We start from the raw sequence: 17844 nt of genomic DNA, 5'->3' as shown, positions 1-17844 counted from the left end.
CTCAGAGTTAGAAAGCACCCCAGAAATCACCTAATTCAAGGTGGGCTTGACAAAGAATCCCCTTTATGACATCTTGGCAAGTCTCTGTCCAACATCCACTCAGTAACAAGATCTATTCCCCCTCCCCAAAACCCCACCAAGGTGGGGAAAACTAACTGTCTGTTTCTGGAGGCAGCCTGTCCTTATTTTGGGCAATGCTAATAGTTAGGGAGTTTTACCTTATATTGAATTGGAATCAGACTTGTGGCAATTTTAATTTAATTTAGATCCTATTTATGCCTTTAGGAGTCAAATAGAATAAATTCTTTTTGTTGTTATTGTTCAGTCTTTTCAGTTGTGTCTGATTCTTCATGACCTCATTTGGGGTTTTTTTTTGTCAAAGATGCCAGATTAATTTGCCATTTTCTTCTCCAGATAATTTTACAAATGAGGAAACTGAGGCAAATAGAGTTAAGTAACTCACCTGAGGACACACAGCTAGTAAGTGTCTGAGGGTGGATTTGAACTCAGGAAGATGAGTCTTCCTGACTCCAGGCCCAGGACTCTATCCACTTTGTCACCTAGCTGTCCTTTTTATTTTTAAGTCCCCTTCATTTAAAAATATATCTCCTTTCTCCTACCCAGCAAGCCATCTCTTGTAATAAAGGATTTAAAAAGATAAAATAAAGCAGTTTGACAAAACCAGGCAACACAACATGATAAACTTAAAAATTTTTTTTTTTAAGTTTTGTTGCTGTCTTTTTTTTTAAATAATAGTCATTTCTGGATATACTGCCCCCACCATCCCCACCATCCAGTGAGCTTTCCCTTGTAACAAAAACAGTAAAGCAATATTCCACCCCACTGGTCTCCCATGTCTTCAGGGAAAAGGAGAGAGGGAAGTACATTCAAAAGGAATATTTAGACATACATGGGGACAGTGTATGGCTTTGTAATGATGCCACGGTCATTCCTCTCCTTTCAGGGAACAGAGGTGATTCCCCTGCTCTCCTCTGTCTTCAAGGACGCAACACAGTGGGAGACACCTTACCAGTTCAACCCTGCTCACTTTCTTGATGCTACTGGAAACTTTGTCAAGAAAGACTGCTTCATTCCTTTTGGCCTAGGTAAAAAAAAAAATAAAAGAGATTCCAGGAACATTTTTAATAGTCACCACAAATTATCAGATAGATGTTTTAAAAGGAGTCCACTTTTCCCCAAACAGATTATGGCTCATGGATTGAGAGCTAGAAGAGACCTCAGAGTTGTCTAATCAAAGTGAATTACCTAAGGTCCCACAGGGCTAGATTTGTCTCTAAACAAAGAGCTTTCGTCTATTCTACCATGTTATCTCCATTTTTATTCCTTCTGGTTTAGGTTTAAAAGAAAGGAAATTCTATGAACATCTGTAATTGTTGCCACAGATTATAGGATAGATATTAAGAGCACAGGGCCTGGCACATAGTAGGTGCTTAAATGTTTATTGATTGATTAACTGAAGAGGGGACACTTCCCAAACTAGAGGCCACCCTCTCAAAACCAGTTCACTTCTGCGCCTTTATCACAGAATTGCAATTAAGAGCTGAAGGATTCATTCGAAATTATCTGCACCAGTCTCCTCATTTTACACACAGAGGGAACATGTTGATTGAAGCTGCTGATGGTAAAGGTTGCCACATGCACCTGGCCCTTTTCATCCTTGCTCCCAAGCTAGTTTGCATGTGCTCTAAAGACATTCTGGGCCAGGGGAGATGAAAAGAATTTCTTTTGCCCTAGGGGCTCCCAGACTTTTGGAAGTTTTGCTAAGTAGATTCCCTGGGATGATATGAATGGGATGCAGGCTAGCAAATTGCCAAGGAGAAATCAATGTGAGAAGGTTTAAGGGAAGGGAATATGCATTTATTAAGTGCCTACTATGTGCCAGGCACTGTCCTAAGGACGTTACAAATCTTATCTTATCTGATCTAATTTGATCCTCACGGTAACACTAGGAAGTGGGTGCTATTATCATCCTCATTCTGCGGTTGAGGGAACTGAGGCAAAGAGAGGTTAAGTGATTTACTCAGTCACATAGTAAAAATTTGAGGTAAAATTTGAACTCGGGTCTTCCTGACACCAGGCCCAGAGCGCTACCCATTGTACCACCTAGATGCCTAGATGAAAGGACCTAAAATGAACAAGTGGAATAACTTTTGTCCAACTCCGTACCAACAACCAAAATGCAAGCGAATGTTTGCTCAGCACAGCATAATTAGGTGATGCTGACTCTTTTCTAACCTCTGAAATCTTTTCCAGTAGTAGTAGTAGTAGTAGTAGTGTAGTAGTGTGGTAGCACTAGTAGTAGTAGCAGCGGTGGTAGTAGCAGTAGTAGTAATGGTGATGATACTAATGCTAACTCTGTAAAGTAAGAAGCAAAGGACAGAAGGGAACAAGCATTTATTAAATTCATTAAATTGCTAAATTTATTAAATGCCTGCTATATGACAGACACTACGCTAAGTGCTCTACAAATATTATCTCATTTAATCCTCACAATAACCCTGACAGGTGGGTTCTAACGCTATTCTCCTCTTAAAGTTGAGGAAACTGAGGCAGACAGAGTTTAGGTAACTCACCCAGGGTCACACAGCGGGGAAGTGTTTGAGGCCTACTTTGAACTCCTATCTTCCTGATGCTGGGCTCAGCACTCCATTCACCGTACCGCCTAAGCTGCCTCTAAGTAGTATAAGAATTATCACCCTTATTTTACCGATGTGGAAACTGAGGCTCAGAAATATTAAGTTATTTCTCTAGGGTCACCCAGTACAAAAGCATCAGTGCCAGGCTCAGAACCCAGGTCGTTGGGCTCCCAGGCCAATGCTTCTTCCACTATATCTTACTGACTGAGTTCTGCTCTGAGTTCTAACACACTTTTTTTTTTTACCAACTTGCTTATTACTAGCATCAACTCTAAATAAAAGACTATGAAAGCTACCAGAAAGACCTTTGTCTTTAACAGAGGCAAGAGAATTGCAAATGGGGATACCACACAGCACCAGAGCACTGGAGCACTCGAGATGGGCACAAGGGTTTAAATGCATTTCAACAGAGATGGAGTCTTAGGGAAAGCACAACCTCGTGAAGCTGTTACATAAGTTGTTTTGCAAAATAGCTGAAAATTCATAGAGAATTCTGGGGAGGCTAGGGGCATGGTGACATCCGTCCAAGATAGCAGTCCCCAGGTGCAACAACAGAGAGTTTCCGAAGAAATCACAGGACCCATTTTAACTGGTTTGAACCAGCTTGACCATCTTCAGCCAGTTTGTGGCTCTGGGCTTTGAGTAAAGTCAGCTCATGGCTAGCTGCATACAACACTAGAAAATTTCCTTGCTGTTCTTTTTAAAAAGAAATAGTTATGTAATAGACAATAGTATAATTAGATGGGTTGGAAATTGGTTGAAAGTCTAGACCTAAAGAGTAGTTGATGTCAACCTGGAAGGAGTTCTTCAGTGGAGTGCCCCAGAGATCTACATTTGTATTAATTACTTGCATAAAAGGCATAACTAGTATGCTTATTAAATTTATAGTTGATATTGGATGACAGTGTCAGAATTCAGGTTAGAACATACATTTAGATTAAAAAAAAAGTCAATATCCCAAGTACATCATGAGATACAAGGCTATATAGCAACTTATCTGAAAAAGATTTGAGGGTCTTAGTGAATTGTAGGCTCCATAAAAATGAATAGTGTCATATTTTCATTAAGGAGTTTTAGGTTGGATTGAGAGGCAAAGCAGTCAGGATTATAGAGATGATAGTGTTTTACCCTGGTCAGATCACACGTGTAGTAGTAGTAGTATGCTCAGTTCTGGGTATCTCATTTTAGGGTAACCCAGGTCTCAAGCTTGAACATTTGCCTGAAACTCTCCTCACTGGTGCAGAGATTGATGATTCAACACTGCATACGTGTGTGAGGGACAGAGTTGGTACAAAAGTTTTGGAGAGGATAAGTGATCCTTTTGCTTCCTTCTTTGAGAGAAGACACATGCAGTTTCAGACTCTCTTCAGGGAGATACCAGTGGAGAGAAAGAAACTTTGGAAAGCAGACTTCCACCCTACAGACTTCAGAGAAGTTACACTTGGGTGAAATCAGGGCATATCAGTTGAGCTGAAATCTCTTTCCTGAGTCACCTGGGTACCTGTTCTTATGGGTGAATCTCTAATATATACATAGACAACATAGCAATCAATCCATAAACAAGCATTTATCAAACACCTACTATATATCATGTCCTATACTAGGCTATCGGGAATACAAAGATAAAAATATGAAACAGACTCTGATTTTAAAGAGTTTACATTCTATAGAAGAAGTGACATGTACACATATAAGTAAATATAAAATATTTACCGTTTGATATGGGGAGGAAGAACTAATATGTGGGGGAATCAAGCAAAGTTTCATACTTGTTGTTCAATCATGCAGTCGTTTCCAACTTTTCATGACCCTGCGGACTGTAGCATTCCAATACTATTCATGGAGTTTTCTTGGCAGAGATACTAGAGCAGTTTGCCATTTCCTTTTCCAGCTCATTTTACAGTTGAGGAAACTGAGGCAAACAGGGTTAAGTGACTTGCCCAGGGTCACACAGTTAGTGTCTGAGGCCAGATATGAACCCAGTCTTCCTGACTTAGCTCAGACACTTACTAACTGTGTGACTCTGGGTAAGTCACTCAACTCTGTTTGCCTCAATTTCTTCATCTGTAAAATGAGCTGGAGAAGGAATTGGCAAACTGCTCCAGGATTTCTGCCAAAAAAACCCCAAATGAGTTCATAAAGTGTTAGATATGACTGAAAAACCATTGAACAACAACTCCAGGCCCAGTGCTCTATCCACTAAACTATCTAGCTTCCCCAAGCTTCATATAAAAGGTGGTATTTGACATTGTGAGCTCCTTGAGGGCAGGGACTGTCTTTAGCCCTTTTTTTTGTATTGTCACTTAACTTAATGACTGGCACATGGTAGGTGCTTAATATTATCGCTTAGTTTAGTGGCTGGCACGTAGTAGGTGCTTAATATTTATTAAATGACTAATAAGGGAAAATAGGAATTCTCAAAGTAGTGGTGAAGTAAAAATGCATTCTGCGTATGTGTGTGTGTGTGTGTGTAGATAACTTATGCAGAAGGATAGAGATGGGAGATGGAATATTGTGTGGCATACTGAGTCCTGGACTCAGAGAAAGACCCGCTTTTGATTCCTGCCTCCATGATTTACTAAGCTGAGTGGCTTTGGGCAACTCATCTTACCCGTATGAGCCTTATGGATAGTGCCTGGCACACAGTAGGTACTTCACTGACTATAGATTGTTGACTATTTTCTTATCTGCGAAACAAGATTTTTAAGATTTTGTACCATCTACTTTAAAGGAACTGTCATGCAGAAAGTGTTTTGTATGTATAAGACACTAAAGAAACAAGAGCTATTAATATTGATTATGCTTAACATAATTTTTTTTTCTTGGTCCATGATTTCCCCATTGTGGTGAACTCATCCCACCAATGCAGATTGGCAGCTCCTCCCTGAGTTCCAGTTGCCTGGAATATGGAGAGGTTATGCCCCACTGTTTTGAGACAAAAAAGTTTATTGGAACACCAAAGTATCAAGCAGTTGGAATGGGGCCAGCCACCCAATTCCAACTTCAAGTTGCTTCTATAAACAAGAACAGAACAATTTACATGTAAGGGTAAAACAATTCTGATTGGTATACCTCTCAATAGGGAGGTAGAATTAGTGTCACTTCAATTCCTCCCCATTATAGCATCATTGAGAGATGGGATGAGCCCTCAGGTTGTGGGAGTAGCCCACAGGAGATGAGATTAGTTTGCAGGAGAGGGATTAATCCCAAAGGGACCTTACCCTCCCCTGCAGGCTGACTGAGCACAGAACTCAAAGGTTTAGCAAGGTTAAAACATGGGGGTCCCTCAGGCTGACTGTTCCAATGGCTGACTTTGCACAGTCCCCACTTTGGTGCTCACCATACTCATAGTGCAGCACCACATTCAGATCTATGTCATCCTTCTATCTTCAACTGCATTATCCTAATCTCTGCTGCTGGTGCCAAATCAATTTGAGTAAGCATTAGTGGCAATAAACTAGGGGATTTAAATTTACAACAGGAAACAATTGTACTGTGGCCATGACTATTACAAGAATCATAATCCTATTTTTTCTTCAATGTCATAAAAGTTAAACTTAGCAGAGTCACAATCCCTCAAGGAGACAAAGCTTGTTAAATAGGCTCTGTAGGTTAACTAAGTCAAATTAAGAATTAAACCACTTAGAGGGCTCACCATGTACTAATTTGAGAGGAGAGATTTACATATCACCAAGAAAACTCAATAAATGTGAAACAAAATCAAGAAACAAACAAGAAGTTGAAGTAATACAATTGTTGAGTCATTTTTTTTCAGTCATTTCCCATTCTTCCTGACCCCATTTGGAAATTTCTTGGCAAAGATACTGGAATGGTTTGCCAGTTCTTTCTCCAACCCATTTTTACAGATGAGGAGCTTAGGCAAACCGTTAAGTGACTCACCCAGGTTCACACAGCTAGGAAGTGTCTGAGGCTGGATTTGAACTCACTAAGATGAGTCTTCCTGATTTCAAACCCAGTGCTCTATCCACTGTATCACCTAACTGCCATTGTGGTAATACAGTAATGATCATTAGTATTAAATAACATGAAGTCTTGTAACTTGGTAACCCAATCCTGGTGTTCATTTAATCAACACATTTCATCTTGAGTCCCAGATGTCTCCATGTAGTCATCTGGTCCCTGGAAATATCTTCTCTCGGACATTCTGGAGTAGGCCTGGTTCTCAGGGTAGGTGTGAAAGGAACTCCTCCTAGTGGATCTGCTTTTCTGGTTCCAAGTCACTTGCAGAGATTCCTAGGTAATTCAGCTAAAATTTGTCAGTAACACAAACACACACACATGCACACACATACATATACATGCACATATATATACACACACATACACATACATGTATCTATATATGCACATATAAGCACGTGTATATACATATATGTGTATATACATCTATGTATGTACATGTATATACATGCATGCGTGGATATAGATATACACACATATACATGTGTGTCTAGATACATGCATATATATATTCCTCATATCATCTTGAAGGAATGATGTGCTTTAAGGATTTAATCTAATACATGAATATATAACTATTAGCAAGGGGATGGTAAGCCTAAGAACTCATTTACTTAGTTACTATTCTCTCTATTCTAAATTGACTATGTGAACTTAGTCAAGTCAATTAATCTCTATGCTTTAGTCACTGTTCCATCTGTGAAATTGGGACAGAAAAAAAGTTTTGTACCACATCAATGATTACACTGATATAAGTATTCCCAGTGAGGAAGTTCCCTCCATTGATAGAGGTCAACACCTGTTCTGCAATTTAGAGTCTTAAAGAATTGCCCAGGGCACTAAAAGGATGGGCTTCAAGGTTTCCATGGCACTTTCTTCATAACAAGCCCTTGTTATTTCCATTTTTTGTTATTGTTTGGTTTTGTCTGATTCTTTGTGACCTCATTTGGGGTTTTCTTGGCACAGAGTGTCTTGCCATTTCCTTCTCCAATTCATTTTACAGATGAGGAAACTGAGGCAAACAGGATTAAGTGACTTGCCCAGGGTCACACAGCTAATAAGTGCCTGGGGCCAGACCGAACTCAGGTTGATGAGTCTTCCTGACTCCAGGCCCATCACTCTATTCGCTGTGCCACCTCGTAGCCTTCAAGGTATCTTACAATCTTCCGTCCTCAAGGATCTTATAATTTAATGAACACCTTTCTCCGCTCCGTTATACCTGGGGTCCATCAATCAATTACTCAGCAAGCATTTATGTTTAGGCACTGTGCCAGGCTCTGGGGTTACAATTCATAAGTGAAACGATCCCTGCCCTTAAGGAGCTTATGTTCTATCGAAGGAAAGGTTGCATACAAATAAGTGCATACAAAATACAGTATGTGGTCGTAAACTCTTTAAAGTTTATACTGTACTAAAAATTTGAGGATATCCTGTATAGACATCAATGCAAGGTAATTTTTTGAGGAGGGTGGTAGGCAGTAGCAAGCAACTAGGGGGATCTGGAATGGCCTCAAGTAAGAAGTGGTATCTGGGGGCAGCTAGGTGGTGCACTGTATACAGCACTGGCCCTGGAGCCAGGAGGACCACAGTTCAAATCTGGCCTCAGACACTTACTAGCTGAGTAACCCTGAACAAGTCAACATTGTCTCAAAAAAAAAAAAGAAATGTGGTCTGAAATGAGATTTGAAGGTAACGAGGGGCAGAGGATAGAGCACTGGGCCTGGCATCAGGAAGAACTGGGTTCAAATCTAGTCCCAGACACTATCCATGTGGCCCAGGACAAGTCACTGAATTTGAGCTTCCACATCTGTCAAACAGGAATGACAATTTGCAATCCTCAAAGGCTATACAAATTCTAGCTATGAATATTTCAAAACCCATTAGTATAACTGCTTACCACAGAGTCTGTTGGTTTCTTCCTTATCCAGGGCGCCGGGTGTGTATGGGAGAATCTCTAGCCAGGATGGAGCTCTTCCTGATCTTTGTAGGCTTACTCCAGAAGTTCACATTCAAGCCTGCCCCAGGGATGGAGCCAGCAGACCTTGACCTCACAGCTCAAGTTGGCTTTACCTTGACCCCAACGCCTCACCTGGTGTGCGCTGTCCCCCGGGAGGAAGACCATGGCTCTTAATGTGGGAGAGCTGCTGTTGGGTTCCATTCAGACCAGTGCATCCATTTTGGTAGCAAAAGAAACTGGGATGGCTTTAGACCATATGTACACATTTCCAGCCTGGTAAAGATCCAGCTGGTCTGCAGGAGCACACCTATCACTATCACATTTATTAAGCATTCGTATATTGTTACATGCCTGACCAAACAGATAATCCACCCATTTTCTGACCTTGAGAGATAGATATTATTATACCAATGTAATATGTAGCTTGTACAGTAAATACAAGTCTTAGCTCAATTTCTGCAAAGAAGTCGTTGTTCAGTTGTTTGTCATGTCCGGTTCATTTGGGATTTCCTTGGCAAAGATACTGGAGTGGTTTGCCATTTCCTTCTCTAGCTCATTTTACAGATGAGGAAACTGGGGCAAACAGGTGACTTGCCCAGGGTCACACAGCTAGTAAATGTCTGAGGCCAGATTTGAACTCTGATCCTCCTGACTCCAGAGCCACTGTTCTATCCACTGTGTCACCCTAGCTGCCCACTTGCTGGGTTAGGGCAAAATAAACTTGTTAATGGTTGATGACTTGCAAGTGCCTCATTTCATCCATCTCCAAATCAAACCTGAATTAAGGGAACAGCACCTCTAATACTACCCTGTGGGGAGAAGACAGACCCCAAGACATCCCTGCATGGAAGGTCATTAATATATTAATTGTATCCCCAACACTTAGCACAATGCCTGGCACATAGTAGGCACTTAATAAGTGTTTATTGGATTGGACTGAATTAGGTCACTACTGGGAGGATCAGTCTGGCCCCACACTGGGATGGGGCTAAGTAAGGGAGAAAAAAATTGGCCATCTGGTATGTTCCTGCCTGCCCTATTTAGTTTTTCTTACTAACCAGGTGCTAAGCTCAGTTGTTTCTACCAACCAAAGGAATAAGTGCAAGTATTGTCAGAGCCCTTTAGGTTTCAATGCTTTGACAAAAGCCCCAGTCTCTCTACCTTAGTCACAGCTCTAGATCTGGCCCTAGAACCCGAGTCTCCTGATTTCTTGACTGGCACTCTTTTGACATGCTGCCTTTTTATATTTAACAATTTTTCAAAGTGAAGCCTTTTGCTTAGCACAGTGCCTAGTAAATGATGAGTGCTTAATAAATGCTTTCTTCTTTCTTTGCATTAGCATTTGCTAGAACCTGTAGGCTAGCTAGGTGGTGCAATAGCCAGCACACTGGCCTCAGAATCAGAAAGACTCCTCTTTATGAGTTAAAATCCAGCTTCAGACAGGAGGTTGACCGTGGTTTTTACATGATACTATACATACACACACACAAGCAACAAAAATAAAGTAAAAAAATATGTTTCAATCTGCACTCAGATTTCACCAGTTCTCTCTCTGGAAGTGAATAGCATTTTTCATCATGAGACCTTTGGAACTCACTGTCTTGATCAGAGTAGCTAAGTCTTTCACAGTTGATCATCTTTATAATTTTGCTGTTATTATGTATAATGTTCTCCTGGTTCTGCGAATGTCACTTTGTATCGGTTCATATAAGTCTTTCCTGGTTTTTCTGAAACCATCACGTTTGTCCTTTAGCACCTAGTAAATACTTAGCTAAATGATTATTTTTTTCACAACAGTACTTGACTAGACCTCACCACCATTCACAACAAATAGAAGTCAGTAGCTTTACATAAGAGTTAGGCTGTACATGAGGCAGTTAGGTGAAGTAGAGAGCACGGCACAAACGCAACTCTATAATTTAGAACAGGCTATAAAATATGGTGATACCACTGAGCCTTCCCAAGCCTTTTGCAAAATGCTGATAAAACCCTACTTCATGTAACCATTGCTCAGAACCAGAGCTTTGGAGTCTACACAGACTCTGTTCAATCTTAGAGGCTTGTTTCTCACTGAGTCACTCCCTGTTTGTTTTCCCCATCCAAAGATTTCCCAGAGTACATCAGAATTTGGTTTATGTTCAGTTCATTCCAAAAAAAAAAAAAAAAAGAAAAAGAAAAGGAACAAAAAGAGAGAGACCACAGCTCCCATGCAAGCATTCAAGCTACCAATATAGGACAAAAAGGCAGAGGACCTACTACTAAGTCACTAATAAATAAAGATAATTCTCCTTTCCTCTCTGGTGATCCTCTACCTCCCCCAGGAACCTATATTGTCTAGTCTTACCTATTCTATCCTGGGTAGGATCTCCAGCAGGGAGAAAATACTCAAAGTTGCTAGCAAATCAAGCACTCCCTCCTCTTTGATATGCCCTGACTCCTAGGTGTTTGTATCCTTCAGACTTATAGCACTGCCTTGGGTTTCTTGCTTCACTGTGGACAAGAAGAAAGAACTGAGGATGCTAAAAAGAAATTCAAATATCTAATTACAATGACATGTTCTCATGCCAAACTTTAACTGTTACCTCACTGAAAGGAACTCTTAACACTTCTCTTTTGTGGTGCTTCCAGTGTGGAACCTTGAGATGAAGAGTCACTGTAGTTGGGTTGGGTACTTCTAGATTTGAAAGCAGCTCACCAAAAAGACCTCAGAAATGACCTTCTCCTGCATGTAATCTCATATTGCTAGTTAATGCTCAGTTCTTACTAATCAACTAATTTCTCTCTGCTTTTACAACTCAGTCAGTCAGTGAACATTTATCCAGCACATACTATATGCCAGGCACTGTGCTAAGCACTGGGGAGTCAAAGAAAGGCAAAAAACCAGACCCTGCCCTCCAGGAACTGACAGTCTAATGGAAGAGGCAATACATGAACAATTATGTTTGAACAGACTGTATATAGCATAAAAAGAAGTAATGCACAGAAGGAAGGCACTGGAATTAAGGGGGAATTAAGAAAGGTTTTCTATAGATGGTAGGATTTCAGCTGGGATTTGAAAGAAGCCAGGAGGCAGAGATGAGGAGGGAGAACAGTCCAGGCTTGAGAGACAGTCAGAGAAAATGCCCACAGTGGAGAGATTGAATGTCTCGTTTGAAGAAAAGCAAGGAGACCAGTGTCCCCAGATTGAAAAGTATGTGGGGGTGGCAGTGGGGTGGGTGGGCAGGTGGACAGTGTAAGATGTAAGAAGACTGGGGGCTAGGTTATGAAAGGCTTTGAACATCAGAGGGCTTTGTATCTGATCCTGGAAGCGATAGAGAGCCACTACAGTTGTTGGCACAGGGGACAGAGAGCAGTAGGCTTGGAATGAGGAAGACTCATTTTTGTGTGGTGGGGGTGAGTTAGGAGACAGCACTGTCAAATCTGTGCTTCAGGAAAATCACTTTTGGAGGCTGAATGGAGTGTGGATTGAAGGTGGAAGAGACTTGTGAGTGAGAGGATCAACTTTCTGCATCTTTCCTTTTCCTGTATCAGGAAAGAGAAAAGGAACAAAACTCCGTTGTGTGTGTGCTTTGTTTCCCTATCATGGCTCCTTTTCCAATCAGGAGATTTTTTTTTTCTTCCTCTGACCTGATTCTCCTGCTTAATTTTTTACCCTTTGATGGCATCATTGGAAAACCAATTTCCATGGAAAACTAAAAATTACCTATTAACTACCCCCAGAAGACCATCAGTTCCCTCTCAGCCTGCTTCTAATTATTCTAAAGGGATGAGACCCCTTTTCCAGAACATATGATTTTAAAAACATGTTCTTAGTTTCTAAAGGCAGTTGCAAAGTGGTGTCTTCCACAACACGTGAAGGAGTTAAAGGAAATGATCATTTCAAAGAAAATAGAAATGCTTTGTGTCTAAATCCAAAATAATGCAGCTGAGTAAATTGTTGGGAATTCCCTCCAAGTACATCTGCTGATAAAACCAGAGCTAGAGGCTGGTGGACAGTGCCTTGTTAATCTGTGTCTGATCACAAAGACAAAGTTGAAAGCTCACGTTCTAATTACTGGTATGTGAATTAGGAGTAAGGTATATATACATCTACACATGCAAATGTATACCCAATGCACACACACACACACACACACATGCATGCATGCACATATGTACGCACACACACAGCTAGAAAACATGTAAACAAATGCATATAATACATACATGAGCTACACACATGCATTCATGTAATAATGTGTACATGTACATACATATGCATACATATACATACATATATACATAGAGAGGGAAGGAGGGAAGGTGGAGGGGAGAAGGAAGGAAGGAAGGGAGGAAGCAAAGAAGGAAGAAGAAAGAAGGATAAAAAGAAGGAAGGAAAGTAGGAAAGAAAGAAAAAAGAAGGAAAGGAGGAAGGAAGAAAGGAAGGAAAGAAAGAAGGTAGGAAGGAAAGAAAAAAAAGAAAAGAAGGGAGGAAAGAAGGAAAGAAAGAAGGAAGGAAAGAAGGAAGAGAGGAAGGAAAGAAGGAATAAAAGGTAGTTATTAAATGCTTAGTCCCTGCTCTTAGGAACTCACATTCTAATAAAGAGAGACCAACTACAACTGATGAAAAGACCCCAAGGTCTAGGGTATAGCAGTGAAGAAGATAGTTATGTATCTTCTTTAATGTCACTTCCATTAATAAAAACCACATCACTTTCTGATGTTGAACACTTCACAGGGCTGATGACTCTGGTGGCCAGAACTTTCTCGAGTCCGCTGTAACTCTGACTGAAGAGGCAGAGGCTCTAGTGCCTGCTGAGTCTGTTCTAGGTCACATCTCCACCAGGAGTGCTTCCCTGGATTGTGCTTATGGGGACTGGACACAGGACAAATGGCACCGGGGTACCACTGTTCCTAGGGCTCTTTGGCTCAGCTGCCCATCAGTTACAGTTGGCATTGGCGGTGGTGTCCTTCTTCCATGAGGCAGCTCCTTTGTCCATGAGGATCACATCCCTCAATGATGTATTTCCTAGTTCTTGCCTCAAAACCTGGAAGGCTTAGGTTCAAGTCCTGACTGTATCACATATCAGCTTTGTGGTCCTTGAACAAGCCATTCTTAATACTTGAGTCAATTCTCTAAGATTATAAATTGCATGAAAGGTGCAGATTCCTCTGGCAGAGAGATAAAACACCTCAGCTAAAAGTGAGAGAACTATTTCACGGGGGGAAGTCTTTCACTACAAAAGTAGTCTCAAGGGTTACAAGTTGGAGCAGCTAGGTGGCACATTGGTTAGAGTGCTGGGCTTGGAGTCAGGAAGACTCCTCTTCCTGAGTTCAAATCCAGCCTCAGACACTTATTAGCTGTGGAACCCTGGGCAAGTCAATTTACCCTGTTGACCTCAGTTTCCTCATCTGTAAAATGAGCTGAAGAAGGAATCCTTGCCAAGAAAACCCCAAATGGGGTCATGAAGAATTGGACCTGACTAAAAAATGATGCAACAACAAGAAGGGCTGAAAGTCAAGTGACAGGTTGGGGTCCAGTTCCACCCATGTCTGTAGCTCCAGGGCATGTCAAGTGACATCAAGTGATGCTGTGTACTCAAACAAGTGAAGCTGACGAGATGGGGTTTAGACTGTGGGAACCCCCTTGAGCCCCACCCTGAATCTTCCCACTTAATCTGGTTTTTTATGCCCAAATAGCCTAGTTTAGCCTAGCCTAGCCTTCCATTGTCTGGCTACCTCTGGATTGCCTTCTGCCTGTTTCCCACCCTTGGCCCTGATCAAAATATCTATACCCTAGCTCTGTTACCCTAGCTCTCTTGTTGTCTGTCATCTCCAGGTAGTCTTCAACTACTTCCCACCCTTAATCCCATTTGTTCTTGGAGTCTGACCCCATCCCAGTCCCATCAAGCTCCTCCTTAGACTCCTCCTCAAGACCCTCCCTAAACCCCTCCTCCCATCATCCCAGGACCACCCTTGATCCCTCCTACAATCTTTGTGTATATAAGTCTCATCTTGCCTCCATGAAGGCGCTCAGATTCTATCTAGTTCAGCAGGTTGAATCTGGCCTGCTTGTTAAAACAAGCATCACAAATCGTGAGATTTCTTAAGACAACCCAATATGGCAAAACCTTTATTTAATAAACTTTGTCTTTTTCCTTGGCTGAGAAGGCTTGAGTCGAATTCATTCAGCAGGACCCAGCATGTCGGTGTTTTGGGGTCCCGAGCACCCCTCAACCCCATACCTCATCAGACAACTCAAGCCTTTAGGTCTTCTTAGTCAATCAATCTCCAAGATGCCTTCAGTACCTTTTAAGGAAAAACCAGACTAACTTGCAAGGATTTAGGTTTTTGTTGCATCCACAAAGGTTAAATGACTTGCCCAAAGTCACACAGGTAGTGTCAAAGGTAGGATTTCAGTCCAGCTGAGCTGACCCTTTTGTCAATCTGGTGAGTACAGAATCAGTTCACTGAACCATACTGCCTGTCTATTTCCTGGGATTCCAGCATAAGAGTTGTATCTTAGAAAGCTCCAAGCCTAAGCAAAGCACCCCCATGAAAAGCAATTTCCCTCCATCTGGGTGAGTATTATCAGTTCTTTACACTAGAGTGACAGCACCAAGAGACACTGATCCATGCTTAGTAACTTAGCTAGAGATGCGGTGTGCATAGTGTGAATAAGAGATTTAAGAACAGTTTTGGGTAGACAAGGGAGATGAAGAGAGAGCATGGAAACACTATGGGCACCTTGGGACAGAGAAGCTGAGGGTAGCCCCAGGGCACTGTGTCTGGCAGAGGGTAAAAGAAACCAAAGGGTTCGTAGAGAGAAGAAAAAGTTCAGAATTGGGAAGATAGAGACTCTGAATTTAAATGTCCTAGATCTAGAACTCTAGGAACTCTATCTGTCCCCTTCATTTTGCTGATGGGGAAATTGAGTCTCATAGACATTAAATGACTTGCCTAAGGTCACAAGGTAATAAGTGTCAAGGGCAGGGTATGAACTTCAATAACTTCCCTCTTTTGAAGAAGACTGGTCTTTCCAAGGGCAAGGGAGGGTAACCCCGGGGTTACCCACTAGCCTACAGCTTAGAACTGCACAAGCTACGTTATCTTCAATTTTTTTTAAATGATGCTTTTTGCTTTGACATCACCCTCCTGGTGTCATTGGTCCTTTTCAAGAATGAAGAACAAACAACAACATTCTTTCCAAATATTTTACCTCCCCCTCTTCTACCCAGACAGCAAAACCAAGACATGCAGTAAGAAATGACTAAATGAACAGAATTTTCTGATGCGGGAAAGAGATTCGGGGGAAACCCCAATGTAAGAAATGGGAGGAGGAGTTTTGTTTCCACAGAACTGAAGGTGTACTTTCCCCCCTCCCCCACCCCAGCTTTAGCAGAAACCAGGCCTCAGGTCAGTCAGGTGAAAGGTCAGAGGCTTGTACCGGTGTTTAAACAGGACATTTGAGGAGGCAGTCAGGGGAACTAGAGAGGCCAAACCGGTTGAACCAGTTCAAGCTTATCAAGGGTCTGGTCTTGGTCAAGAGTCCAGGCCTACTGATTTGCATAATTTGCATATGTTAAAGAGGGAAGGTAGGGGAAATAAAGAATGTAGATTAATCCTAAACTAAGACAAGGAAAATCTAATTAACTTCACTTCTGCTTCTGTATCCTCATTATCCTACCTATATAAACTATATAACCAAGGAAAACTATGTAAAAAGTAAAGACTGTAAACTAACCTTAACTCTAGCGGGAGTGGAGGTGGTGGTTACTGCCACTGTCGCAGCTGTATCGGTGTGAGTGTTCCCAGTGAGCGCTACACCCGCTCTCTCATAATAAATGCTTTCCTCTGCCCACTCTGGTCTTGAGTTCTTTGGGTGAGAATGGGCAAATCACATGGATCTCCCCAAGGTCACGTTACCAGGAAAGCAATGAACTGTGGAAGCACGTCTTGGGCTAACTTCCTGACCCTGCCTTGGGGAGTCCTGTGATCCCCACTGCGGTGTTAAGAGGGCTACCACTCAGGATTTCCCTGGGAGCCTTCCTTAGGGGTCATCATGTGGCTCTTTCTCAGGGTCCAACCCTAGGAAGTCTTGTGATTCCCCACAACTGTTCTAAGAGGCCATCACTTGGGTCCTCCTTAGGGTCTGACCCCTAGGAGCCCTGTGATCCCCACGGATAAAGGGGGCTACCACTTGGCCTTCCTCTGGGAGTCCTGTGGTCTGCACAGCCTTCCTTCATGGGGTTCTTCCTCAGGACTTTGACCCTGCCTAGGAAATCCAGTGATCCCCAAAACCTCATTTCTCATACCCAAGAAGAAACTTTGCTGATTCAAAATTTTTTCAAGAGTCACTATTTGTCGGAAGGAAGACTTGAACCCAGGTTACCTTGACTCTGAGGCCAGTTTATCCACTGAGTCATGTGGTCTCAAATTATTATCATTATCCATTATTCTACATTTTTAAAATGCTTTAGAGTTTGCAAAGCACATTACGTACATTATCTCACCTGATCCCCACAACAGCACTGCATGGCAGATGCGATTATCATCTTCATTTTATAGATGAGGTGATGGGCTCAGAGGGATTCATCAATCTGCCTGCGTTCATATGGCAAGTAGGAGGGTGACATGGAATTTCAAGGCAGGCTTCAATTGCAAGTCTAGAGCTCAGTGATTGGACTTTTAAAAGGTTTACAGGGGGACAGATTCATATATTCCCAGTGAGGCAGGAGTTTACTACCGGTCAATTCACAGAAGAAGTCAAGAACTGAGTGCCCAAACAATCCTGGACAGAAGGCAGAGTTATAGAAAGGCTCTATTTTGAAAATCGAAAAGTCTGATTTGAAAATTTAGAGCACTCATAGAGAATAGTTGGGAAAATTTGCCACCACTCCCTGCCCCCTGGCTGAAGCAAATGCACTTGATGTGTTGATAGGTTTTGCTGGATTGCTTTCTCTGTCTTTTTTTTTTAAACCTTTGTTAAAAAAAAAGTTGACTCATTCAGCCAAGGGGGGAAAGGGGATATATTAAAAAAAAAAAGGTGATTCCACCTCCAAATTGAGAACCTAGAGTGCAGATTTTTTTCTTTCTTTTTTTTTCTTTTGGTGGGAGTGGGGAGGTGGCTAATGTGAAAATTTATTTTCCATGACTTCATATTTGTAACAAACTTGTATTTCTTACCTTCTCAATAGGTGGAGGAAGGAAGAGAATTTGGAGCTAATAATAAAATAATATTGAATTTAAAAAATGATGGTGATAGAAAAA

General features: G+C 41.7%; 1 protein-coding gene across 1 annotated transcript in view; it reads left to right on the top strand.

Annotated features, from left to right (window-relative positions):
- The window catches only part of LOC118841363 (cytochrome P450 2K1-like), a 32732-nt gene extending 23963 nt beyond the window's left edge, over positions 1–8769 (top strand). Inside the window, exons 9-10 of the mRNA XM_036748742.1 lie at positions 965–1106; positions 8567–8769. Coding sequence (XP_036604637.1) covers positions 965–1106; positions 8567–8769 — 345 coding nt within the window. The remainder of the gene's footprint in view (positions 1–964; positions 1107–8566) is intronic.
- The last annotated feature ends 9075 nt before the right edge of the window (positions 8770–17844 follow it).

Source organism: Trichosurus vulpecula, chromosome 1 (assembly GCF_011100635.1).
Source record: "Trichosurus vulpecula isolate mTriVul1 chromosome 1, mTriVul1.pri, whole genome shotgun sequence".
Taxonomy (NCBI): Eukaryota; Metazoa; Chordata; class Mammalia; order Diprotodontia; family Phalangeridae; genus Trichosurus; species Trichosurus vulpecula.
The sequence above is the reverse complement of the archived record's forward strand: the minus strand, read 5'-3'. Positions and strand labels throughout refer to the sequence as shown.